At 36.7% G+C, this 27663-nt stretch overlaps 3 protein-coding genes across 6 annotated transcripts; 2 read left to right on the plus strand and 1 right to left on the minus strand.

Moving 5' to 3' along the window:
• The first annotated feature begins 345 nt into the window (after positions 1 to 345).
• On the plus strand, positions 346 to 9453 carry LOC133674747 (uncharacterized). 3 transcript variants are annotated; one of them, XR_009835263.1, is made up of 5 exons: positions 346 to 3427; positions 3804 to 5561; positions 6867 to 7122; positions 7240 to 8382; positions 9046 to 9453. XR_009835263.1 is itself a non-coding variant. In XM_062095965.1 (5 exons), exons 2-5 carry the CDS (start codon positions 848 to 850, stop codon positions 7815 to 7817), a joined length of 5172 nt encoding a protein of 1723 aa, XP_061951949.1. In that variant the 5' UTR covers positions 346 to 624; positions 742 to 847; the 3' UTR covers positions 7818 to 8593. The 3 variants fall into 3 exon arrangements, 2 of the variants coding, with proteins under 2 accessions (XP_061951949.1, XP_061951948.1); XM_062095965.1 differs by lacking the exon at positions 9046 to 9453 and having other exon boundaries at positions 346 to 624; positions 742 to 3427; positions 7240 to 8593; XM_062095964.1 differs by lacking the exon at positions 9046 to 9453 and having other exon boundaries at positions 346 to 624; positions 787 to 3427; positions 7240 to 8593.
• Positions 9454 to 10917: 1464 nt separating this feature from the next.
• LOC133674343 (probable ADP-ribosylation factor GTPase-activating protein AGD14) lies at positions 10918 to 17126 on the plus strand. 2 transcript variants are annotated; one of them, XR_009835206.1, is made up of 14 exons: positions 10918 to 11210; positions 11290 to 11351; positions 11475 to 11562; positions 11668 to 11729; positions 11932 to 12028; positions 12244 to 12699; positions 13150 to 14034; positions 14474 to 14638; positions 14715 to 14819; positions 14914 to 14997; positions 15605 to 15698; positions 15781 to 15826; positions 16277 to 16674; positions 16877 to 17126. XR_009835206.1 is itself a non-coding variant. In XM_062095391.1 (13 exons), the coding sequence occupies exons 1-13, from the start codon at positions 11112 to 11114 to the stop codon at positions 16413 to 16415; spliced, it is 2382 nt and encodes a 793-aa protein (XP_061951375.1). In that variant the 5' UTR covers positions 10918 to 11111; the 3' UTR covers positions 16416 to 16852. The 2 variants fall into 2 exon arrangements, 1 of the variants encoding a protein (XP_061951375.1); XM_062095391.1 differs by lacking the exon at positions 16877 to 17126 and having other exon boundaries at positions 16277 to 16852.
• Positions 17127 to 20742: 3616 nt separating this feature from the next.
• LOC133674322 (leucine-rich repeat extensin-like protein 4) lies at positions 20743 to 23219 on the minus strand. Its single transcript, XM_062095368.1, has one exon. It carries the CDS (start codon positions 22935 to 22937, stop codon positions 21117 to 21119), a length of 1821 nt encoding a protein of 606 aa, XP_061951352.1. The 5' UTR covers positions 22938 to 23219; the 3' UTR covers positions 20743 to 21116.
• Positions 23220 to 27663: the final 4444 nt, after the last annotated feature.

Below are 27663 nucleotides of genomic sequence, written 5' to 3' on the forward strand. Positions count from 1 at the left end.
TCAGTTTCCCTTTATGGCGCCTCTGAAATTAAAAGCCCGGTGGCATTCTCGATATTGCTTGAATCATCAGGACCAATTATCCAAAAGCAAAAAAGAAAAGAAAATCAGTACTTTTAATTTTCCCTTACGAAACACACAAATTTAGCAAAAATCGAGTCGCATAACTACCACACACTCTCTAACCAATTTAAATCCCACAGCTCCACGTGTCACGAAACTCATATGCACCTTAATCGTATCCTCCATTCTACCAAAATTCTTGATTTTATTTATTAATCTGACGGTGGATAAATAACCCACCCCACAAGTTTTATGGTTTTCCACGTAGCATAACCGAAAGCACCGGAAATATTTTCTTTATTTTTATAACTACTTTAATTTTATTTTGTTAATATTTTCGATCAAAACCCTTCTTCTCGTGAAACCAAAAGAAACCCTAGCTCCTCTCCGTTTCCCACGTTAAAAAATACATTCCTCAAATTACCGGAAAATTAGTTACTAAAATCAACAATTGTTGTAGGGTTTTAATTCGCAATCCATAGATTCACATTCTGGTCCATGTTTCATGCACGCGATCTTCATATTTCTCTTGAGAAATCGAATGCTCGCGGTATTTCAATCCAGGTACGTTTTGTACTTTGTCTCTTTTGATGTTATTTGGTCAATTCAGGGTTTGGTTTTGATGGTTAGTGCTTGATTGCTTTGATTTGTGGGTTAATCTGTGAATTTTGGTAATTTAAGGGGGGGTAATTTTGGTGATTTGGTGTCGTTTCGGTGTTTTTCCAGATCTGAAAATGCATGATAGGGATTTGAAAATCAGGGGTTTTGGGCTTTGGTGTTTGGATTGATGGAAAATAGAGTAGGAAAGTCTCATGGAGTGGAGATTCCTAAAAAATCGAGATCTTTGGATCATAAAAGTCTCTATGAATCTAAAAATCCTAAAGGGGATCAAAATAGTAATAATTTGAAGCGGAAGGGTGGTGGTGCAGGTGATGATGAGAAGGGACATGAGAAGAAGAAGAGTAGAAAGGAGGTTTCTATTAGTAGTTTTAAGAATAAGAATGTTAACAGTAGCTATAGTAAGAGTTTAAAGGAAGTGTATAATAGGAGTTTGAGTTCAGGTTTGAAGGAATCGAAGTCTGGGTTGATTCAGAGATTGGCTGATAGTAATGGATTTAGTGGTGTTTCCTTACCTCTGGATGGTGAGGTTGTTAAAATCCCTAGGCGGAAACGAGGTTTTGTGGGGCGAAGGAAAGTTGATAATGGTAGTGAGGGGTCCAAGCTGACAGGAGGGTTTGGCAGGGAAGCAGGCAATGTCGATCAGGCAGATAAGCTAACTGGTGAAGATGAGAGCAAATGGGTTGAGAATGGTGGTCGAGAGTTGAAAGCAGTGGGGATATCTGGTGGTGAAGTGGATGATGTCGATCAGGCTAGTAAGTTAACTGTTGAAGATAAGGGCAAGCAGGTTGAACCTTTGAAGGCTAAACAGAAGAAAGGTTCTGATGACTTGAAAGAAAATAGAAATGATGAACTGAATGCAAGCAGAAATTTGGAGGAGGAGGAGGACGGGCATGAGGGCCATCCAGTTGCAACAAAAAGAGATTCATCATCGAAAAGGCCTCACAATGGCCCTTTGGTTGACAACAATGGTGATTTATCTTTGAAAAAGTCACTGAGGAAGCGGAGCAGGAAAAAGGGCATGGTGTCCGATAAGAAAAGAACCAAGGAGGATGACCCAACAGTTGATACTTCTATGAAGATGAGTGGTGTTTTGCAGGACGAGGAGGAGGAGAATCTCGAAGAGAATGCAGCAATGATGCTATCATCACGATTCAATCCGAGCTGCACGGGCTTTTCTTCAAACAGCAAAGCCTCAGCCTCGCCATCTAAAAATGATTTCCAAGAATTTGTTGCTCATGGGTCTAGCTATGTCTCTGGATCTGAATCTTCATCTGTTGATATTGATGGTAGAGTATTGCGACCTAGGAAACAAAACAAAGAGAAGGGTAGTACCAGGAAACGACGCCATTATTATGAAGTTTTCTCTGGGGACTTGGATGCTCATTGGGTGTTGAACCAGAGAATCAAGGTCTTTTGGCCTCTGGACCAGAGATGGTATCATGGTCTTGTTGGTGACTATGACAAAGAGAGGAAGCTTCATCACATAAAATATGATGATCGGGATGAGGAATGGATTGATCTCCAAAATGAAAGATTTAAACTCTTGCTGCTACCTAGTGAAGTTCCAGGTAAGATGCGAAGGAAAAGATCAATAACAAGCAACAAGCGCTCTGATGGGTGGAAAGAAAAAATGACATCCAGAAAAGAAAAGAGGGACTTGATCACAGAGGATGATAGCTATGAAGGGGCATATATGGAGTCGGAGCCTATCATCTCATGGTTGGCTCGATCTACTCGTAGAGTCAAATCGTCTCCTCTTCATGCCTTGAAGAAACAGAAAACATCCTATCTATCTTCTACTATGACACCACTGTCTTCCCTAAAAAGAGATAAATGCAAGTTATCTTATAATTCTGCTTCATCAGACAGTGTAGCCACTGATGGAAGGAGTGATTTGCCTGTGATGGAGAGCCCTGTTTTCCCCAAAGATAGCAAGCTCCCTATTGTTTATTACAGGAAGCGGTTTCGCAAGACAAGCAATGTGTTGTGTCATGAATCCAAGGGCATTTGTGTTTCTGCCAGTGTACCAGAAACTGATAGTTCTCTTGTGCCTCTTACTGTTGCTTTTTGGGCTTTGCAAGAGCATTATACTTCTCTTGGAAGATTGGATCATGACCTGGATTCGAATAGGTTGGATTCTTCTGATCCTTTATGGTCAACTGGTAATGCAGGGTTGTTGAGATTAAATATTTCTGCCACAGAACCAAGATGGTTGAGGTTCAAGTTAAGCTTCCAATTGCCTTCTTTCTTGAATTACTACTCATTTGGCTCTGAAAATGTTTGGTTGATCCATGCTGTGCTACTGCTTCAGTATGGTATGCTTATGACTACATGGCCAAGAATTCATCTGGAGATGCTTTTTGTAGATAATATGGTTGGATTGAGGTTTCTCTTGTTTGAAGGTTGCTTGATGCAGGCTGTAGCTTTTGTATTCCTGGTCTTAACAGTATTTCATCAACCTAGAGAGCAGGGGAAATGTGCTGACTTCCAGTTGCCAATAACTTCAATCAGGTACAGATTCTCTTGCATTCGAAATCTGAGAAAGCACTTTGCCTTTTCATTCTACAACTTCTCTGAAGTGGAGAATTCAAAGTGGAAGTACTTGGACCATAAGCTCAAAAGGCATTGCCTGGCTTATAGGCAACTATCTCTGTCCGAATGCACTTATGATAACATTAAGGCATTGCAATGCGGAAAGAATCGACTTTTCAGTCCTTTGGTCTGCAGTGATGCCACCTTAAATAAGGTACTTTCACATTGTGTGGTTAAATATGCTTTTGAAGGTGACTTGTAGCTTTTATTTTTGCTTCTAGTTTTTTACCTAGAAAAGAAATTCCTTTCCATAATGTTCTTCCCTCCTTTCTTTCTCTATTTATCCATACAACTGTCTGCTGGTTTCCATTTCTTAACACATACATTGTGTGGCTTTTATTTGTTTTCTGTTACATTATTTCTTCATTCATGTTTTCATCATTGTAATTATTGAACTGATGAAACCAATAGCTGCAGCATAGTTACCCTTGTTTGGGACAGCTGTGCTGTCCTTTGCTCCATAGTTCTGAATGGCTACACATATTTTTTTATGATTGTTATTAACTACTGTGATATTTAATGTTAACCAGGTCCTGCATAGGAGATCTAGGCAGAGTATTAGCCTCATGGGGGTCACCAGAGAATCTACTTGTGTTAATGGCAGCCAGTCTTCTTTTAAGTCTGACAAGAATCACAGATATTTACCTTCATTTGCACTTTCTTTTACTGCTGCTCCTACTTATTTTTTTGGTTTGCATTTAAAGATGCTTGTGGAACATAGTGTGATGCATATTAACACTGAGGATCACAATTCAATAGAACATCCAGAAAAATCCAGTGGTTTAGTGGCTGATAGCTGCACTTGCATAGAGGACTGTTCCAAAGCATGTTTAGATTGCACACCTGGTAATGATTTCAAGGCTTTGACAAGGGGTGCTGACTATGATGGATGCATATCCTGTGCTAAACCAGAGTCACAAAGTGTTGATGTTTCCATTTGCAGTGGTGGGGATTGGAAAAAATCCTTATCAAACCAAAGTGGTGATGTAAATGTTGAAATTTCTGCTAGCTACAGAGATCTTGGAGAATCGGGAAGTGGTGCAATTGTCCCGCTGCAGAATTTGGAATGCAACCATTCAGAGTCACAACCCTGTGACTTGCTGTTAAGGCAGTCAATTAACAAAGATGAGACTGGTGCTGGTTCACATGCTCTTTCAAATGGTATCACGGTTGATATTCCATCAGTTAATCAATTTGACCAGCATGCTAATAAGGAATTACAAGGCGTTCAGCAGTCTTCTGATTTGTCTTGGAATATGAATGGTGGTGTTATTCCAAGTCCAAACCCTACTGCTCGCCGAAGTACCTGGCATCGAAATAGAAGTAGTTTTGCATCTTTTGGATGGTCTGAAGGAAAGGCTGACTTTCTCCAAAACAATTTTGGTAATGGACCTAAGAAGCCACGGACACAGGTTTCTTATGCATTGCCGTTTGGAGGTTTTGATTACAGCCCAAGGAATAAAGGATATCAGCAAAAAGGGTTTCCACATAAACGAATCAGGACAGCCACTGAGAAGAGGACTTCATTCATTTCCAGAGGTTCTGAAAGAAACTTAGAGTTGTTGTCCTGTGATGCAAATGTTTTGATTACAAATGGTGACAAAGGATGGAGAGAATGTGGGGTGCAGGTTGTACTAGAGCTTTTTGATCATAATGAGTGGAGGCTTGGTGTTAAGCTTTCTGGAACTACAATTTATTCATACAAGGCACATCAGTTTCTGCAAACTGGGTCAACAAATCGGTTTACACATGCAATGATGTGGAAAGGAGGGAAAGATTGGACACTGGAATTTCCTGATAGGAGTCAGTGGGCTCTTTTTAAAGAGATGCATGAAGAATGCTATAATCGGAATATACGTGCTGCATCAGTTAAAAACATTCCGATTCCTGGGGTTCGCTTGATAGAGGAAAATGATGATAATGGAATAGAAGTACCGTTTTTTCGGGGTTGTAAGTACTTTCGGCAGCTTGAATCAGATGTTGAGATGGCTTTGGATCCATCAAGGGTGCTATATGATATGGACAGTGATGATGAACAGTGGATGCTAAAAAATCAAAGTTCTTCAGAAGTCAATAGCAGTTCATGGCAGATTTCAGAAGAAATGTTTGAGAAGGCAATGGACATGTTTGAGAAGGCTGCATATTCTCAACAGCGGGACCAGTTTACATTCAATGAAATAGTTGAGTTTATGACTGGAATTGAGCCCACAGAAGCCATCAAAACCATCCATGAATATTGGCAGCATAAGAGGCAGAGGAAGAGAATGCCTTTAATCCGTCATCTCCAGGTACCTTCTGATATTTTCTGCTTATTTTACATTATTATATTGTGCTTGAGCTATTTTTGGTCTCCTGCGCAACTTAAGGTTATTGAGATTTGCCATTTTTCTTGGTAGAAATATTTGTTTTTGAATTTTGAGATTGTTAACAATAAAAGATTATATTTTAATTAACTGAGCCATGAAGATAAGTCATGCTTTTAAAGTTTCAAAAGGTAGGAAGCAAGACAGCTCTGCTCGAAAATGCTCTAAAAGGAGCCTTTGGAGCTATAGTTGGTTGGTTTAATACTCATTGGAATAGATGGACCAGTTTCTTGACTAAATAATCCCAGTCAAGAGGTCTCAGTATAAGTCAAGGTTAATTGGGGTATATGTAGTAGATGTGACATTTAGGAGTCCTTCAAGAAGTTTAAATTGAGATTGTAATGGACATGATTTTATCCTTCAGTGATTGTACAACTATTTTTGAACACTTCGATTTCAATCTCCAATGTCTCAGGGCATGGCGACACATGGACTTCTTACTCAAAATGATACTTCGAAAAGATTAGTGCAAACAATGCATCATAGTTAAAGAACCTATGCAAAATTCTCCTCTAGAATATACGGGGATGTATTTTCTGTTTGTTCTGTTGCTGGCCATCACACTGGTAAAAATGTTTGATGGTGGATGCGATGGTCATAATTATGATGTCTGTTGATTCTCAGAAATGCAAACCCCCCTTCCCCCAAACAGAAAAGGAAAATAAACACCCAGCTGATGCCATTCCATTAACATGGAGGTGTTGTCACTGGTTATGAATGTTCTTTTGACTCCCTATCCATCGTGAATATAATAAATTTCTTTTATATCCCTTCAATGTTTTGCAGTCATTTGAGTAACATACATTCTAGTTTTGTTAAACGGAGTAGAGTTTCTATAGATTTATGTTGGGATATTTGGTCTGCAAAATCAATGAGTAGGCTGTGGTTTCTGTTGAACCAAAGGGAAGGGTGCAGGGAAACTATGCCACTGTTTTTACTGATGTAACCTTTGTATGATTTTATTCTCGTACAAGTTTTCTGTTGAATTATTCAATTGTCGTCAGTTGCATGCCCGCTATTCACATCTATATTAATGGAATAAAGGATCTATCATTATGCTTTAATTTGACCAGGCAGTTCTCTAATCTTGTGGTCCAGCATATAACTTCATCAAACTTGGTTTATCTTTATAATATGTTTCGTTTCTGTATATGTCATTTGTATGCTGATTTGTTCTCTCTTAAAATAGTTTTTGGTCTAACTTGATGTGCAATTATGGGTTATATGCAGCCGCCACTTTGGGAAAGGTATCAGCAGCAATTGAGGGAGTGGGAGCAAGCAATGACAAGAAGTAACACAGGCATCCCTAATGGATGCCATGAGAAGTTTGCACTTTCTGACAAGCCACCCATGTATGCTTTCTGTTTGAAACCAAGGGGTTTGGAAGTGCCTAACAAGGGATCAAAACAAAGGTCGCATAAAAAATTTTCAGTTGCTGGACAAAGCAACAGCTTAGCAGGAAATCATGACGGCTTGCACCCTTATGGTAATGTTTTTTACCCATTGAGATTTTGACCCTGCTTTTCTTTTCTTTCGCCCCATTTTCCCATCCTTGATATGCTTCTCAACTTTCACCTTAATCATATTACGTTTGTTTTCATAGGAAGAAGAATAAATGGCTTTGCTTCTGGGGATGAAAAGACAATATATTCAGTACATAACAATGAATCTTTTGAAGATTCCCCGTTGCCTCAGATGTCACCCAGGGTGTTTTCACCACGAGATGCTTATGGCCGTGCATTTGTCTCACTGACTGGTGATGGTTATGATAGGAATAATCTCCAGAAACTTTGCAGGACCAAGTCAAAGAAACTTGGTACCTTTGTGTCTCCCTATGATGTTCAGATGGCTACTTCATATAATCACAGAATGTTGGATCAGAGAAATGGATTTCGTCATTGGAATTTGGGCTTTTCGGACTGGCCTAGCCAGCGACATCACCAGACAGATGGATATGCGAGGCATGGCCGTGAACAGTTGAATGATTCAGGTCTTGATGAGCTCAGGTTGCGTGAAGCTTCTGGTGCGGCTAAGCACGCACTTAACGTGGCTAAGCTCAAGAGACATAGGGCACAGAGATTGCTTTACAGGGCAGATCTTGCAATTCACAAGGCTGTGGTTGCCCTAATGAATGCTGAAGCAATCAAAGCTTCTTCCGAGGACATAAATGTTGATGGGTAGAATGAGAAAAACTACATATGAGATGATAGGAATTTGCCAGCCCCTTTAGCTTGCATGTCTGAATCCAAAGAATCCAGTTACAGACTATACATTGTCCTTGCTGGAACAGTGGTGTTTCTATCATCCGTGGCAGTGGCCTTTTGTCATTAGCCTTTCCAGCAGGTTTCTAACAGGTGCTGTGGCATTTAGAAGGGAGAAGGGTTATTTTTTTTTTTTTGCCTCTGCCTCATTAATCTGCCATCAATCTGGCAGTTTTGGTTAGGACTTGCCAGGTCTTATACCCACTCGTTTTTTTTTGTTCTGGTAACTGGTTCACCTGCACAGATCATGCTTGTGAAGGGGGTTTGTGGAGTTTTGGCTGCAGATCTTTGTACAGATCTTTGTTTCCTTTTCCTTTTTGTTTTCTCCCTTAACCATGAATATCGAAGTAGCAGTTGGCCGAAATAATATGACACCCCGGGATTCGACTTACAAGTTCCCATCTGATTCAACACTGGAGCATTCACTAGATAGATATGGGCCAACGGAATACATTATCCATGAAAATAGAAGAGGAAAAAATTCTGTAAGTAATCTCTCATAATCTTCCATAGAGACTCGTTAGAGGTTTAGAATGTGTTTCTGGATCCTTGTTTCATATCTTTGTCAATATTTTGTTAGATGCCAGAGAGTTGGAAAGTTTGTGGCCTTTGCCTCTCTGATATCTTTTCATATTCTTGTTAATATTTAGTTATTTTAAGCAATAATTAATCACGGAGAAGTTCATGGGCTCTTCAGCTTTGCGGTCTCTCGGTAATCACATGCTTCCTTTTCACCTCTGGCATATAAAGAAACCAAATCATAACCTAACAGGGAGACCTAAAAATGTAGCTTACAGAAAATGGGTTGCAAATTTGTGATTGTACTGTTAAAACTTGTACAGACCCGTTTCAAGTGAACTTTGGTTTTTATATTGTGATGGACACGAGTGTTCTGTCGGGGGAGTAATGATTGTGAGTTTCTTTGTAGTTGCGTGTTTGTGACATCTGATGGCGATATGGAGTGTTTGTCTGAGTATATGGTGGTCTGTTGGGGCGATAATGCGTGGCAGCTCAGTCACTTATTGCTGCTTTCACATTTTCGAAGTTCTGTCTTCACCAGTCAATATGTTTTGATTGTCATTTGTTGTTTTAGATCATGATTTGAACTGTGTCGCAACTTCTAAATCCTCAAAGTTCAACAATTCCAGATTCCAGATTTTGTTACTCTCTCTGTGGTAAAGGGGAAGGGTGCCTGCAATGCGATGAAACGTTGGCACGAGTCTGGCCAGGACCCTCCCGGCGGCGGGGGGCCTCGTATGCCTACTAGGGTGAAACTGAAACCAAAACATGCATGGATATTATGGATATGAAGCTTGGGTCAGTTTCATGGAAGTTCTTTGCGACCCGTTCAATTCTATGGTCACTCGATGCCAGGATCAGGATGTAATTGATTCAAAATCTTTGACTTCCATGGCATCAGTTAGCATTATGTATGCATGCGGTAGTGTCTGGTTTGATCAATTTTGACTCCTCTCTGTTTGTTGACAGTGTTTGATTCAATTTTAGCCCATACAGTGAACAGCAATGGAGGCCGGTTTCCTGCCTTTATTCCTCAACTCTGCTTCCATTTTGCCTTTTTCTGATTAGGGGCATTTAGGCTGGCTAGCAAGTCTAATCGTAGTTCCTTCAACCAATGAATTCGGAAAATCATCACAAATATTGTTCGGTAAAGGATTGCGGTTTCTAATCTTAGTGCTTTCAACCAATAAACATTCTAGTTGAAATTTATTTATCCGAAACACGGATCGAGATTTTAAATAAAATAAAATTTATTTTAATTTTTAAATTAATATAAAATATTTCGGCTATTCCAAACAAATTAAAAAAAATTAACAAATTTGATTGAAATTTTGATTGAAACTAAGCAAACAAAACCCAAAACCCAGAAAACAAACATAAAGGATTAATACCACTGTAAATCATCACAAATATTGTGTTGAAACCGCACCATCTGCCAACCCGGCCAATTTTAGTTTAAAAATCAGATTTGAAGGGCTGTGGCACCATCATGTGACAAAATGTTTGAGGCAAGCTCAAAAAAAAAAAAAAAAAAAACTGAACCCTGAAAAGCTAAAACATCTAAAATAGCAACTGAATTGAATAGCAAAATAGTGGTGGAAAGGGATAAAAAGATGAAGAGCAAGGTGTAACCAAGGATGTTAGAATATTCGGAAGCCTGGTTGTCGCATAGGCGGTGGTTAGCACAGGGTGTCGAGTTTTCTATGGTTTCAATTATATATAGTTGAATTACAATTAAATTGAAAAAAAAATTTAATAAATTATATCAAATAAAATAAATAATAATTAAAATAATGAAGAACAAATTTGACAGGTAAAAAAAATTAAAAAATAATATAATTAAAAAAATAATATAATTTTATAAATTGTTTTAAATAAAATAAATAGCAATCAAATTACTAAAAATCAAATTTGATAGATAAAAAATTTCAATTAAGAAAAGGATAGGAGAAAAGCAAATAACAATAAAAAAAAATAAAAATAAAAGTTGATATAAAAATCAAATTAAATCAAATTCTAAATAATGAAATTAAAAAAAAACTCGAAACAAAATATATAGCAATTAAAAGATTAAAGATCAAATTTGATATAATCAACAAATTATAAGATATTTTTTATTTTTTCGCATCTTCTAGAAAAATTTATTTTGCAAAAAATAAAAAGAAAATACTTTCTTTAATTTATTTTTAAAACAAATATATCAACACAAAGTTGTTTTATAATTTATTTTTAAATTAACAAGTTATATTATCGATTTAGTTTTACAAATTAACTCAAGTTTTTAATTAATTTAATTTTTTTTTATTTTTTTAACTTGAATTAATTCAGAATATTCAATCAGCCTGTATTTTGTTTTTATTTTTGTTAAGGAGTAAAAAAAAAACGATTATAAACATATTTTCTGGATCGGGCTAATGCCCATCAATGATAGGGCCACGAAGCCCAAAATATGGTTTTTAAATTTAAATCAGAGAAAAAAACAGCGAACAAAGCGTCTCTCTCGGCTATTTTCCCTCCATGAACCTCGCTCGAGCAAGACATTGTTTTCCACCAAATTCTCCTATGTATTCCTATCCCCGTTTTCAATTTCTAGGGTTTCTCTTCTTCAACTTCGATCTCCAGACCCTCAAATCCTTACAACGCTGCGGTTTCGATCGATCAATCCTTCTTGTTGCTGCGTCATCACGAGAAAAAAATGACGAAGAAAGACAAAGAAGAGGAGAGAATTGAGAAGATAATTCGCGGTCTTCTTAAACTCCCTGAAAATCGTCGTTGCATTAATTGCAATAGCTTGGTAATTTCCCCCTCTCTTTCTTTTCTGTTTTTCTTTTTTTAATCTCATTTAATCAATTATTTTTTGTTTTTTTTTGCAGGGACCACAATATGTTTGCACAACCTTCTTCACATTTGTTTGCACAAGCTGTAGTGGAATTCAGTAAGTATTATATTTTTTTTATTTGTTTTTTAATTGTTGGGCGAAGTTTGTTTGTTTGTTTTTTGTTGAATTTACTGTTATTTAAGCATGAGAGATGAATTTAATTTTGATGAATTTTTCTAGTCGGGAATTTACGCATAGAGTTAAATCGGTTTCGATGGCAAAATTTAACGCGGAAGAAGTTAGTGCTCTCCAAGCAGAAGGGAATGAGGTTGGGCATGAAATTGAATACTACTTTATAGCTAACAATGCCGGTATTTTTATTGGAAATTTTTTAATTTCCTTGTCTAACTTTTTTATTTTTATTTCTCAATAGAGAGCGAGACAGATTTATTTGAAGGATTGGGATCCGCAGCGTAATCAGCTTCCTGATGGCAGGTGGTTTTATATGTTGGTGTGCACTATGTTTATTTTTAAGAGAAATGTTAATCATGATTGTGCGATTTGCGTTGTGTAAGGGGATCACAAGATTGCACATTCGTGCATGCGACTGTGCTTGGAAATTGGATTTATTTTTTTATTGTGGGAATTTTGAGTAACGTGTTCTGATAGTTTGCTTCTTCTTTTTTGGTTCTTCTAGTAATCTACAAAAGCTTCGAGATTTTATCAAGCATGTTTACGTGGATAGAAGATACACTGGAGAGAAAAGTGAAGAGAAACTCTCAAGGCTGAGATTGGTAAATCCCTCCAAAGATAGATATGGTTACATATACATAATTTCAATGTTTCGTTAAATTTTGGGCAACATTTATCAGTATGTAATATTAAAAGTAGTGAATTCAGCAATTTGGACCACACGAATTGGAATCATGGGAATAATGGGAAATCTGTTGAGTGTGCTCCAATTAAAGCTACCAAAATTTTGTTAAAGGTTATTGTGGCTGTTATGCAGACTGACAAGGAGGAGTCTAGTGAGAACAGGAGGGTTGTTTTATATTCTGGTGGATCTAGAACTCTGAACTATGAAGATAGACAAGGGCGGAGTGAAAGATGTGGTTTTAGTGGAAGAACTGATGACAAGACTTTCAGATATTATGATGATGAAAGAAGAAGTCCTCGTTATTCCCAAGAAAATACAAGATATGGAGGTTTTAAGAAAAGTCCTGCTCGCTTTGAGGTTGTTGATGACAGGTTTCGAGATGACAAAATACGAAGTGTCAGGCAGACTAATGTCCACCTGTTTTCACCGACAGAGTCCAGGTTTGGGAACAGGTCATCTGACATTCAAAAGAATAATGCCCCTGTGGTACGCCCTCTTAAAGATATTCTGGGGGAGAATCTTCCGCCTCTACAGGTTGTTGAGCATTCTAAAGCACCCAACGGGAAGGATGCATCTGTTCACAGTCAGGTGTGGTAATCTCTAAATTGATGTGGTAACAATAGAATGGCTGAGTACACTTACTTTACGTAATAAAATCTGTATAGAACCATCCCAGTCAATTCTAGTGAGGACTGAGGTAACGTGGCATAGAACATGCAAGCTGCACTGGCAGGATTTGTTGAGATGAAATAGAAGCATTGCAATTGTTGCTAGACTCTCATCATTTTACTTTCGTGGATTCTCTCACCTTCTGTATTGAAGGTTTATTTCCAATGACAAGGAATGCTGGTGGAATGATCTGAAATTCCATATATCAGCTCTAGATACAATTTTGAATAAAAACTCGTGTGTGACTGATGTTTTACAAACTTGTATTTTGTAGTTTTCTGCAAATCACAATTTGATATATACAGTCAGTTCTTCTTGTAGACTATTTACTTTCTAGTCCTATGAAATTCTCTGTGTTCCTCACTGCAGACGCCCGCTTCTTCCTGCCCTATGGCATCTGCTGATGGGAATCCTGTGCAACAGAAAAGTCATAATTCAGAAAGCTCAGTTGATTTAAATGCTGATTCCAAGTCCTCCAATGCCACGGCAGCACCAGTGGCACTGGAGAATCTTCCATCCAGTGAAGAAGGCAACTGCTCATATGAATCCTCTGGAAAGGAGAACATACCTCCGGTCCCAAAACCAAATATGTTGGAATTTTTACTGATGGAGTTGTCAGTTCCCTCAGTTATTCCTTTTGATAATACATCTGAAATACCAACTAATGATAACCCTTCATCAGCTACATCTGAAGAAAATATACTCATGAGTAGTGGTTCTTCAGTAGCTGGGCCCTCAGGGCAGATGTTTGCATTACCAAGCAGTGGTGTTGATTCTGCAACTGATGCTTCTACAACTGCATCTGGAGACAACATGCCTGCTGGCAGTGTTTCACTACCTGTGGAGCAGATGTTAACACTGCCCAGTAGCGCTGGTGCTTCTACAGCCGTGTCTAGAGGCACCATGACTGTGGGAAGTGTTTCACTAGCTGCACCTGTGGTGCAGACAGCAACTGCATCGGGGATCAGCCTGCCTGAAGGTGACCCTGTACCAGTCGTGCCCTTGGAGGAGACATTGACACTAATCGATGCTTTTGATGCATACATAGCCCCTTTAAATACTTCTTTGCCAGTGCAACCTTCTAATGCAGTTCCTCCACAAGCTGCGCTTGATAACAATGGTGACTCAACTTTCAAGGTTTTTGATGGGCAACAGATATCCACCATGCAACAACAGTCTTCTGCACTGCTTGCCAATAAAAGCTCTACTGAACACCAGACTACTAATACACCAGCTGGAGGGGTAAATGACCAGGTTAGTTTTTGGACTAGTTTGAGCTTCAGGAGTTTAAGGAATATCTAGAACCATGCTATTTCAGAGTCCAAGGTTTTTAATAACTCTATCCACAAGATCTAAGACCATGTTCTGGAGCATCCACAGAAGGACTTCCGTGTCTTAAATATGTGAATTGTAATATCACTTTTGTCCCTGCAGGCCACCCCTGATGATTTTTTTCCAGATCCATTGTTTAATGAAATAACAACCCCAAAATTTGGCTCAGATAGAGATACTAAAATGAGTGGGAATCGCTATGGTTACCATTTTTTTTTAATTTTATAGTTTCAAGTTTGTTATGTTCTCTTGTCTTAAAAAAAATCCTTTGTTATGTCTCACATGCATCCATGCCTGTGTGGTGATGCTGATATCAGGTAATTTCATTTATAACTTATGTGCTTGTTCTTCAAATTTGCAGATCTGGACTTCATCAAATGTTCCTAATGCTCAGGGACCTCCAGATTTCCTCGGGGAATACCCTTCTCAAGATGTCTCGACACCAGCCCAAGAATCCAATTCTGATGCCAAATCCATGCCTCTTGCATCAGAAACAAAATCTGGTGGAAGAAAGGAACTTCCAGTGGTGATTGCCTTGCCTAACATGGTGTCAGCTGTTTCTCATATTCTTCTAATGGTGGTATACATTCAATTTTCTGCAGGACCTTTTTACTACAACCATACCCACTCCAGGCCCAATTCCAGGCTGGCAAATTTCTCCACCTTATGGCATGGGATTTAACATGCAATATTATCCTAATGCAACGGTATGTTATTAACCAAATGATAATGGGAAGGAATTCGATTTTTCACCTGTGAAACATATAGATGCCGATGACTGTTTATCGGGTTCTTTTACAGCCTGTGCCAGCATATCCCAACACAACAAAATCAACGAACCCGTTCAATCTTAATGGAGAATCCACTTCGGTACAAGCCCCACCTGTATGTACAACACTCGAACTGATATTATCATCAAATCATGCATTTACCTTTCTCATCCTGCCTATTTTCTTTTCTGGTATGCTGATGTTGAGCTCTTGGCACATCTTTATAAGATCAAACTTTGGTCATGTTGGCCTGTACGAGTTCTTCTTCAATCTACATTACTTGGACATATCATGTCTTTGTACACTTTTTTTTATCTGTATCTAACTTGCACCACGGCCAAGTAATGGTGTCTTTGAGTTTTTCTTAGATTGGCATTAAAACAAGTTTTCAGATTAAAAAATATGGTTCAAGAAGCCAACAGAAACTCAAATAAATTCCACAAGACGCATTATATCCTAATATGACTTGTACGATCATGCTGAATTCACCAATAATTAACATATACAAGAAGCAATTTGCATATAATAACCTTTATAGCCTTGCCAAGGACCTGGATGTGTTTTATCATAAACATATCAAGATTAGAAAGCATATCTACCGCAAGCAATATTTTTGTTCTTTTTCAGAGCTGTTGCAAGGCTCTTTTGTTTCTCTTGAATAAATTTTTTTAATCTAGGCCTGTTGTGTAAATTTCTAAATATATATACTCCTTTTGATGTAGTTTCCTTCCATGGGAAATCTGCACAGTGGTCTCCCAATGCATACTTCCGCATTGCCTCCACAGTCCCCACCCTTTGCATCAGCCATGCCTTATGGTAAATTCACTTCTGCCTATCTTCAATACCTACTGATAAATGATCCCTATCTGGTTCTCATATTCAGTTTTCTATATCTTAGGTGGATACATGGGACAACAAGCATACATGAATTTGCCTAATTCCAGGTAACATTCTTTATCCTCAGTCTCATCATTTGCTTTCAAAGTACTTTTCACCATTTGGTCATCTTTATTATTCAGTTCACTAGATCTCACCATGTCACTTGATTTAATTTGCCTATTGACTCTAAGGATCTGACTTCCCAATTGACTGGTAGGATAGGAGGGGGAGAGTCAAAGTCGGTGAGAAATAGGATTCACACGCTGTTTCAAATTTGCATGGTCTGTATAAACTGCAGTGATGTTCTTCTAAGGATTATCCTACAAGGTGCTCTCTTCACATGCATTTTCCACACCATGGACATCCAAAACCACATTATGCTGATGTATAGACAACAAGCATAACGCTTTGTCTGCCGTCACCATACTTGCATGACTAGGTTCACCAAGGCACACGATGATAACTCCTCTCACATGGAATAGAAATTATTCATACTTTATTGAATTTCCTTTCAGACCACAAGGACCAGGCGACCTTGGCAGTGAGGGATTTCCTTTTGGGTCATTGGATATGGCTCAACAATCAACCAACGAATACTTGCTCCCAACCTCCTCAAGTTCTCTTCCTTCAAGGGGAGGCAATCCATTTGGATAGATAAGATTCACTTTTCGTTTGATCTAGAGCATTTCTCGAGCTAAGATAGCTCTCTCTCTCTCTCAAATACAAATCCCAAGAAAGAATTACAGTCTCAAAATTTTCAGGACAAAAATCTACCTTCCTTGCTGTCAAACAGGAACAAGCTGGCTGAATGAGGTCTTGTCTTCTGTACCAATGACCAAGAGGATGATCATAAACGGCTTCAAAAGAGCATAGATCTGATCATTCTGGACAAAGTTATATTGCCCGAATCACGGTACTTATCCGTAGTCATCATTTAATGACCTATTATTTTGTTTCTTTTTGGCTCATCAGGTGAATTCTGCCATCTCTCATAGTTTGATGGTATGGTTTATGTACTCCACTGGAGCGAGTTCCTTTCAGATGTTTTCGTTAATTATGAAATATAATGAAGATAAAACTTGAAATCGTAATCTAATAAGAGAATGTCGTTTCAGTGATCTATAACACATGGAGTTAGAAGTCTCTTTCAGCTTGTGCTTGTCCTCTGGATCCTGTCGAAGACAAATGTTGAGCAGCCACCAATCACATTTTAGGCTTTTAGCTATAATGGCAAGGATCTAACAAATGTGAACAAGAATGTCTCAGCGAATCATTTGTCTATGTTCTAACAAATATCTGATGCAGAACATCTTGTATTATTTGAAGTTAGAAAATAGAAATTACATACAAGAGAGTAAACTGATATTGTGTTTCTTGATTCGCAACCGAAAATGTTCTGCCATTGGGATATTGGAAACACATAGCGAGAAAGATCTAACACTCCAATTAACAACAACAAAGCCTTGATCCAAAACTAGTTGCTGGGATCTAAGGGGTGTAAATTAACTGGTCAGATTCTAGATTTGTTTCCTAGATACCACTAGTTCGAGTTTTATAAATCTTAAGACCATTAGAGGCTTATATGGTCGTTAACTTCAGGGCCCGTGAGATTAGTCAAGGTACACACAAGCTAGTCCAGACATCCACGTTAATAAAAAAAAAAAACTAGTTGTTGGGGATCTAATACTCCAAAACACTTCTAATTATTCATAGAACTCACTCATGGATCTTGAGGTTTCCATGGAATTCTATGAAGCTAAAATGTTAAGCATGGCCGATCTTTCTTTTTTTTTTGTTCAAGAGGCATGAACACAACAATCCCACATAAAAGCCAATTGCCTTGAGCCTGTGAGTGAAACCGCAGTTCATATAAGCATCACAAAGAAATCATCCTTTGAGTATATTTGACAGTGTGGTAACGGTTACTTTTCAAATAACTTTTCATGTCAAAATACATGCCAATGATGTTTTTTAATTTTTAAAAAATTATTTTTGACATCAGCACATTAAAATGATCCAAAATATACAAACCATATTAAATTTTAGAAAAAAAAATTATTTTTTTTAAAAACGCGTTCCCAAACGATTTCTTTATCTTCATGTCTTTGATACATGCCTTTTCGTTTTATGTTATGAATATAGATTGGCCACTGCAATGTTCCTACAATGATAACAGATCAATATTTCTATTTGAACAAACATATATATTCATTTATTTAGAATCAATTTAACCCAAGTATTTAAATACATAATTTCCATACAAGCTTAATCCATTTCGAATATTTAACATAATCATCCTAGAAATCCATATTCATGCACTTCCAGGTTATCATAACAACCCTAATTTTTTATACACTAAGGTTGTCATAATAACTCTTATTTGTCACTTGTTAGGGCGACCATAACAGCCCTAAATCTCTCTTATTTGGGCTGTCATAACAGCACAAACTCTCATGAATATAGGTTACATGACAATCCTTTTTATATATATATCAAGGCTTTCACAACATTTGTTTTTAGGACTGTCATAACAACTTTAAATCCTCATCATTTGTTGTGTTATAACAACCTAAATTTCTAAATTTTCATATTCCATAAATTCATGATAGCCCTCATTTTACATGCTTGAATTGTCATAATAATCTTTGTTTTATGCATACACACAGCTATTATAACAACTCTTTTGCACTAAAAAAATCCCTACAACACACACCTAAAATCAAACCAAATTCCTTGCCACCTTTATCCTAAATCTTTACCAACACACCCAACTCAACAACACATACACACATTTGGATTTGGATTTTAAACACAACCTAGATCAAATTCAAGTTTTTAATTTTTTTCCCTCACCTTCACAATTTACCAACTTACCAAACTAGGCATAACACATAGTCAACTAAATTATAAGTTTCAAACTCAATATCATACTGAAGTTATCCTTACCTTGTATAGAATTGTTGAGACTCAGACAATAAAATATTAGGTCAAAGTTTAGTTAATGATTATATACAGGCAAATGAAATAAGAAGTGCAAGTCACTGCGTGTTTCATATGCCCTTAACATTATTGTTTCTATTTCTCACTGTATTGTATTTCTTAGCTAAGCACACATTTGTTGTTGAAATAATTCGATATGGTCAAGAATTTCTAATAGTTTTAAAATGTCTTGATTCTTTTTTGTACAAAGATTGTTAACCATTTATAGCTCTTATTTTTTGTTGTCTCCATACAAAAAATTTTGGCATGGTTTCTCACACAAAAACTTTTCTAACAAATCAAAATTTTCTCACCAAATAGTGTAAAGAAATCACATGGAAGGGACAAACAATTATAATCAATTAATATTTACTAAGTGACCAAATCATCCTTAATAATTCCTAAAACTAAGTGACCTTCTTGCCATAAGTTCACATAATAATTCCTAAAACTAGATTAACATTGAAACATTGAAATCTGATGCATCATTGAAGGCAAACATTTTCCAGGTAGCTATAAAAGATATGACAAGAGCCATTGAGAAATGAATACACAGCAAGAGACCATGTGCGTATTTGGCATTGCGGCTGCGATTGCATTTATAAAAAAACATTATTGTCATGTATTTGGTTACGGTCGAAACATAATTTTCTTTTTGTGGGACCCATGACTATCTACATTTAAACCGCAAGACAACCAAAAACAACTTTAAGCTGCTTTATGTTGAGTTGTGAATTGTGTTTATAACACAGTAAACAGAGGTCACAAGAAAGAGGGAAGGAAGAAGAGCAGAAACAGAGGAAAAATAAGAAGTGAACAACGGAGAGCTAGCGTTGCCTGCTCTCCCCCTTTCCCTTCTCCTTTTTCTTCTTCTTCTTCACTTTCTCATCTCCACTGTTAATGGGCCGGACTAGGTCCGACTCAAATATAAATGTATTGGATCAGGTTCGACCCAGTAAAATAAAAAAATCCAACAAAATTTCTTAGATATTGTTTTTTATTCGAAAAACTAGTGTTTAATATTATTTAATGGCACTACATAATTACATTAGAAGAAGATCGCATGATGACGTAGCATTTGCAGAATTTGATTGCAATCTCAATTTTATTCCTAAAGATATTTTACTTGATATTGTTGCACACTCAAGAAGCCATGGAAACTGTAGTCTTTGTCGCATGGATTTCTTACGTGATAGAATTGCAAATAGTTTAATGCAACAATAAAAAATAGTTTATATAAAGTATTGTTTATTTCATAATGTAATAGAAGTAGTTAAATTTACAATATTTCAATTAAAAACTATCAATATTAATATATGTCTTTTTTAGTTATTTTATAACCTCAATTTGAAAAGCATTCTTAATTAAATACATTAAACTATTTTTTATTTAATCTTAATTTCAACCATAATTTTAATTAAACATATATTTTTTCAAATTAATCTTAACTAAAAATAATCTTTTTTAAAATTATAAATACAACAGTTATTATAATATCAAATACACCTATATCCGATAAGACTCTTGACTATCAGCTAAAAATCTGCCTTGGCAATTGTCATGATGTACCTGCTTTTCATGGTTTTGCTCTCATCTTCTTATTTAGTACACTCAAAATTTCAAGTGAAATATGCTACCGTAGAAAAGGAGCTTGAAGTACTCTCTTGGTGCTAGAAACCTGAATTTCAACTTGGAAGAGATTCAATGGCGAAAACTGAAGAATCTGAGGACGCTTGGATTATCGTTGGATTAGTTCTTATGTTTCAAAGGATGAACCTGAAATCTGTCACACTAATTTAACAAGCCAAATGAGCATAGAAATATATTTTAAGTGTTATTTGATAGGAATTGAACCTAATATTATAAGGTTGCAACTGGAAAGATGTTTTCTTGCTCCCTGTCACCTTATGGCGAAATGAGTGCAGAAGTAGAGAGAAGCAAAAACCCCGGGGTGATGAGGCTGCTGTATCCTGGAAATATAAGAACATAATAAACAGTGACGTTGAAGTGGACAATAGATCCTTCCATTGAAAAACACAGATAGATTGCTAAGATGAATCTCATATCTGTAATTATAATCTGTCTTTCTCTCTACATCTTTCCTCTTATTAACTACTCAAAAACAAGCATGGCAATTCAATTATAAGAGCATGGGAAGCTTTAATCTTCTCGCACACTTCTCTTCCTTCCTTTCTTTTCTATCTCCAAATGTCTTTTTCAATATCAGTTCTGCTGCGTTGAATGGTGTGAAACAATTCTTGAATGATTACCATAACATAGGTCCGGTCTTTGCCCCTTGTTACCAAGAATACATGGGAAGTAATTGTGATTTTGTAGGGCTGGTGAAAGGAGAAATCTATCAAAAGAATTGTCAGTTTAGCTGATTGATGGAGGTGGTGGAGATGCATAAGATATGCCAGTAATTGGTGGCAATGGACCATTATACACTGGAGCTGGCAGTGGTGGTGGATTATAAACTGGAGGAGGTGGCAAGTATTGAATTGGAGGAGGTTGCGCCTGGCATGGCGGTGGTGATGGAGGTGGAGGAGGTTCTGCACATGAGGGAGGTGGTGGAGATGAGTTTGGCGGAGGTGGTGATTGATAAATAGGTGGCGGCGGAGGTGAATTAGGAGGTGAGTTTGGTGGGGGTAGTGGAGGTGAGTAGAAGGGAGGAGGTGGTGGAGATGAGTTTGGCGGAGGTGGTGAATGATAAAAAGGTGGCGGCGGAGGTGAATTAGGAGGTGAGTTTGGTGGGGATAGTGGAGGTGAGTAGAAGGGAGGAGGTGGTGGAGGTGATGGTGGAGATGGAACACAGTGTATTGGGGGTGGTGGCGGCATTGATGATGGAGGGGGAGGTGAGGGAAGTGCTGATGGAGGAACTAGTGAAGGTGGTGGTGGTGGTGGTGGTGGTGGAGAATAAACCGGTGGAGGAGGTGAAGTAACGGGTGGCGGCGGCTGTGATGGTGGAGAAGGATGAATCTCGTGACAGTTAAAAGCCTCACAGTGAACTGGCCTAGACAAGAACACTTTACATTGCAGTGTCGATCTCTGTTTAGGCCTTACCCTGAAACAATTCCTGCTATCATCAAAATCTTCCAAATCCAAACATGCCTGTGGCTCACCAGTGATGAAGTTATAAGCATAACTAAAGCTCTTCAGATGTGGAAGCAAACACACGCTATCATGGATATCTCCTGACAGCATATTATGCGCCACATTTAGCTGTTCTAGACTCTCCATGTCTCCGATGGTGTCAGGCAAAGAGCCGACGAGTTTGTTATTACTTGCATCAAAAACCGTAACTTTCTTTAGCAATCCTATCTCCTTGGGCAAACATGAGCGCAAGCCATTGTTCATAAGAATCACTTCATTTAGGGTCTTAGACATGTTAGCCAAACTCGTCGGAAAACATCCATGAAATTTATTATTCGCAAGAACCATAACAGAAACAGGTGAGTTACCAAAATTATTAGGTAATTCAAGAGCAAACCTGTTGTGGTTTACGAATATTGCGTCGAGATCCTTATTAAACAGCTCTTTCGGCAAATCACCTTCAAACTCATTAAATCGAAGGTCAAGATACTTGAGCTTTGGAAGATCAAGAACAACGCCAGGAAATCCGCCTGCAAAACGATTGTTGCTTAGATCCAACTCGTAGAGGAGTTTTAGTTTCTTGAGAGTTTTCGGTACTCTCCCACAGAATCTGTTGGAGTTGATGTGAAACAAGGCAATGTCTGTCAGGAGTCCAAGCTCTTCAACCAAGTGGCCTGCCATGTCGCCGTGATTTAGATCAATCCCAGCAACGGTTTGGATCGACGAATTATCAAGAGCTGTGGCACAGAAGACACCAGTATAATTACAAACATCAGGTCCCGCCCAGTTGGATGTGAGGTTCAAGGGATCCGAGATGATGGCTTGCTTCCATGCTTGGAGTGCAATGTAGGCACTTCTGAGTCGTGGGTTGTCAAATTTGAGGCAAGGTGGTAACATCAGATACTCATCTTCTACATCAAGCTCCTCTCTGTAATATAAAAGCTGTCTCTGGTTCTGTTCAATATGTGTTGTTCGTAAGTCTCTAGGGTCAGCATTGCTGGAAAAAGAGTGGTGTTGGGCAGCGGTGAAGCCAATGAGAGTGAGAGTGGTAAAGAATGGAAGAATGTGAGTCTTTTCCTTCATCAGACGCCAGTGAACATTCATGGATTTGTTTTTATACAATATAAAACGGAACCCTCTCTGTCTTTTTCAGCTTTTCTAAGATTTAGACACAGAGCAAGAGAGGTGGTAATGGAGGAGAAGACTTTGGAGGTGGAAAAATGGCGTTGGATTTGAGATTTAGTTTTGAAGGCAATGAGAAATATAAATAATTGCAGCTAAGTCACAACAGAAAGCCAATGTGAGATATAAATGAAGACTTTTTGGTGTTGCTTTCTCATAATAACTCGGCTTTATTTTCTGCCCATGGCTAAAATCCCCACAGAAACCAACAGCCTAACAGCTTCAGCTTGAAGCTCTTGCACACGGGAACGACTATGAAAAGGTTATTTTCTAGATATTCGTGAAGTACAGTATTTTGTTGCTATCTGTTGTCAAACATAAGGATTCGAGTTACTATTTATTAAATATAATAAAATAAATTTTTTTAATTTTTAACACCAACCTATCAAAATAATTTAAAAATATAAAAAAATTAAATTTTAATTTAGAATGCAATTCCAAATAAATATAGGTATATTATTGTGACAACTTTAAATTGTGTAACTTTTTATTCTGTATTTATGTTTTAAAAATATATTTTATTTAAATTAATATTTTTTATACTAATATTAAAAATACATTTTTTAAAAAAAATTAATTTTAATAAATTTCTAACAAAAAATAATTTAAAAAAATATTAACATTAAAAACACACAATGGTAGTGTTGCAAAACAAATAATGGTATTTTCGGACCAGCTTACACGTAACATGTTTTTTGATTAAAAAAAAAGAAACTTCAAGATCAAACCGACCCGACAAAAAGTTGACTGCACTCCGGAATGTTCACCTGTGAACTGAGTAGCTTACCCTACAATTTGGAACCAAGCAATTTCACATTGGCCATCCACAGTTTTTACCCTAAAGATATTGCTTGTAGGGCCGACTCTATTTTTGGTTCTTGAATCAAACGAGTAGGCATACGATAGAAGCAAGCAAATCCCCCTTGTCTTTGTAAGGCTACAATTTCTCAGTCAGACGAGTGAGGTGGGATAGCAGCATTTGCCGGAAAACTTCTTTTATGGGCAGTAGCAGCGTCTTACTCTCCTCATCTACCGGACTCAACAACCTTTTTTTTTTAACCTTTTATTTAGATTTTATTTGTTTATTATTGTGATAATACTTATTTTTTAAAAAAAATTTTCATTAAAAATATATTATAATAATATTTTTTATTTTTTTAATATTAGTGCATTAAAACAATTCAAAAATATTAAAAAAATAATTTTAAAATATAAAAATAAATGATGACTATTGATTAAATTTACAGTGCTGGAAGAAGAGGGAAGAAGAGGGCGGGGGGATTTAATAAATCAGACCATGGTTGAATTATCTCAAAGAAATTATTTTATATGAACGAAAATCATATTTATGTTTTTTTACTGCACGAATGTGAGCAAAGGATAGAAAATACAAATTTTGAATAATAAAAGTTTACTTAAGAATTATATAAATATGAATCATTGTATAATTTTTTTACTTTAGAGTTTTTGTTTTATAATGTTAACGGTTGTTTTTTAAAGTATTTTTTACTTTAAAAGGTATACAAATAATTTTTTTAATTTAAAAAAAATTATTGTTGATATCAATAAATTAAAACGATTTGAAAACACTAAAAGATTAATCTAAAATAAAAAATCAAATCTTTTTATAAATATTTAAATCATAAAAACAAATGGGATGAACATCTTTCGAGTTAGATTTTTATTGATGATATTGAATAATATTTGAAAACGCTATTAAAATTATATTTTTAAAAAAATTAAATTATTTTTTATATATTTTTATATCATTTTGATTTGTTATTATTAAAAATAATTTTTTAAATACAAAAAATATTATTTTAATACATTTTTAAATAAAAATTATTTTAAATTATAACCCTTATAACATTTTTAATAACAAATTGGGATCTCAACAGGCTCCTGAACAGCGTGAGAGAAACTGGCTGAGTTGCAGGGCTGAGCCGCAGGGCTGAGCCGTACCCCCACTTGAGCAAATCAATGACATGGCATTTGAACTGATAGCAGCGGGGTCCAAGAAAAGGACACGGTATGAGAGAGACAAGGACCCGTGAAGTCTGGACCCAAAAGCTTTAACGTCTCTCATTGCCGAATCGTCGGCGCCTCTTCTTTCCTGTACAGAGAGCGGAGCGGAGGTGAGCGGATCCCCTTCCTCTGCTTCACCGCATCCCGCGTGACCACGCCATCAATTTGCTTCCTCTCTCTTGGGCTCGGAGATATCTGTGTGAGTGAGGCTATGAGATTATTAAATTGTGAGCCTGGCCCAATATATGGCCTTAATAAAAGCTTGAAACATGTTCCAAGTAAAGATTTTGAAGTAAATAAAAATAGAAAGTTATGGAGGTCATCTCATACTCTTCCATAAGAAATATTACATATAGATCACATAATTAGTTTTTGAGAATATGATAATAGAATAATAATTATTTTTTAAAATATTTTTTATTTAAAAGTATATTGAAATAATATTTTTTTTATTTAAAAAAAAATATTCAAATTTTACCCGACTTCCATTTGAAATGCAATACAAAACAAAAACTTTATCTAAAATATCCCGTCCACACTTATCTCAAAGTCAAAACTTGAGGTTTACTTTTAAGGATAGTTGTTTTTGTGTTTCAAAAGCATTTTTGAAAAAAATTAAAATTTTTTATTTTTTTTTTGTTTCAAATAAATATTTTTTGATGTTTTTAGATTGTTTTCGTATGTTAATATTAAAAATAATTTTAAAAAAATCATTTTAATATACTTTTAAGAAAAATATACTTTAAAAATTAACTATTACACCCTGCGACTCTCAACCTCATATATAAAATGCTTTATAAAAAGTTCATGTAATATATACATTATATTGAGGTGAGTTCGACTCTCGTATCCTTAATTCAAACTAAGGAATTAAAGCAGAACATTTCTTTACAAAATGTTAAGAAAAGGAAAAGTTGGGGCTAAAATCAAATAGTTTTCCAAATATGTTTGTTTTCATTTTGATTTAAGTTGAAGGAAACGTAAATATAAACAAACTGAATAAAAGAATAAAAAGAAAGTTTAAGCTTATAGGCTTGATTGTGAAAGGATTTGAGGCTAAGAACAGTGCTCCAATATTGTCACACCAGACAATAAGAGGTGAGGAAAGGTAAATCTGGAACTCCTTCAATAACATCCTAATCTAGTAAGCCTTTGTTTAGCTAAAGCCATGCTTTAGTATTCAGCCTTCGTGCTTGAACGTGAGGTAATTTCTTGTGTCTTGGTACACTATGATATTAGATTTTTGCCTTGACGAATACTGAATTCATTGGTGCTTCTTCTGTCATTGGGATTGTCAGCCCAATTCGAGAGTCACAAAAAATATTTAAGTTGAAAGTGAAAGGTGTATAAAAAAAAATCATAGTCAGATGTGTCTTTCAAATACCGAATGATCTTTATGGCTGCAGTCTAATGACAGTCTCGTGGACTGTGCATAAATTGACTTCGCTGGTTTACTGCATAGAAAATATCCAGATGTATAATGGTGCAGCACTGCAAGGACCTCACCACACGCTTGGATATTGTTTAGGTTTTGATTTTCCTGTTTTAGAACATGTTATGACGATAACTTTATCATAACATGTTCTAAAACTCTTTCCATTGTTTAGATTACAACTTTCTCTATGCCTCATGTTTTGTTCCCTTTTAGACTGAGAAGTAATGTTTTTGGTCTTTATGGCTGGGTCCTAACTGCAGATGTTGTAATTCACAAGAGCTGCTTAAAGAAAATGTGGGATCATTATCAGTGAGTTCCCCTCCAGCAGCTGTTTCCAGTTGCTTCTTTAATGGTTTGGAAACTTGCAGAGATTTATACTTGTTACTGTTACAGATATGCTTGCCCTCTTTGCTCGAAGTCAGTCTGTGATATGTCTGAGGTATGGGAGAAATTGGACGTGGAAATTGCAGCTACGCCAATGCCAGAACCTTACCATAATAAAATGGTTGATTCTCTCTTCTTCTTCAGTTTTAGTACAACCATTAAAACTATTTTTAAAGATCTGCAAGTTTATCAAATTTTCCAAAGACGCTGAACCAGCTTGCTGCTTGTTAGATATACTAATGATTGCTCTGCAGGTTTGGATCCTTTGCAATGATTGTGGAAAGACCTCAGAAGTGGAGTTCCATGTAGTAGCTCAGAAATGCCTGAACTGCAAGTCCTATAATACTAGTCAAACCAGAGGCTGAGATAACTTCTATGATGAAGATGATGATAACTTCTATGCTGAATGAGCTGTCATAATGAAAACTTCACTGAGTTTTTGCCTCTGATTTTCATTTTTTCGTTCATTTTCATGATCATTTTGTTTCCTTTTTGTCCTCTCTCCAATTGACCTGTGTACAAGAAACCACCAATCAAGGTGGTCATGCAAGTAAAGCAGTTGCTTCCGTTTCTAGTTCTTGTTTCCTTGTTTTTTAAAATAATCGAAGATTTACTGCTAGAGTACTGAACGTTATAGCCCAGCCAAGTAACTCTTATTGTGGGCCTTAATGAGAAGGCGGAGGCCCAATATATTGGACTTGATACTCTTCCTTTCACACTTAAATGGGCCACAACTGTAAACTCAACAGCACAGTCCAATCTCGTTACAAGAAAGGAGGGAGCCGAAACCGACGGCTAACCATC

The sequence above is a fragment of the Populus nigra genome, chromosome 15, assembly GCF_951802175.1.
Source record: "Populus nigra chromosome 15, ddPopNigr1.1, whole genome shotgun sequence".
NCBI classification, from domain to species: Eukaryota; Viridiplantae; Streptophyta; class Magnoliopsida; order Malpighiales; family Salicaceae; genus Populus; species Populus nigra.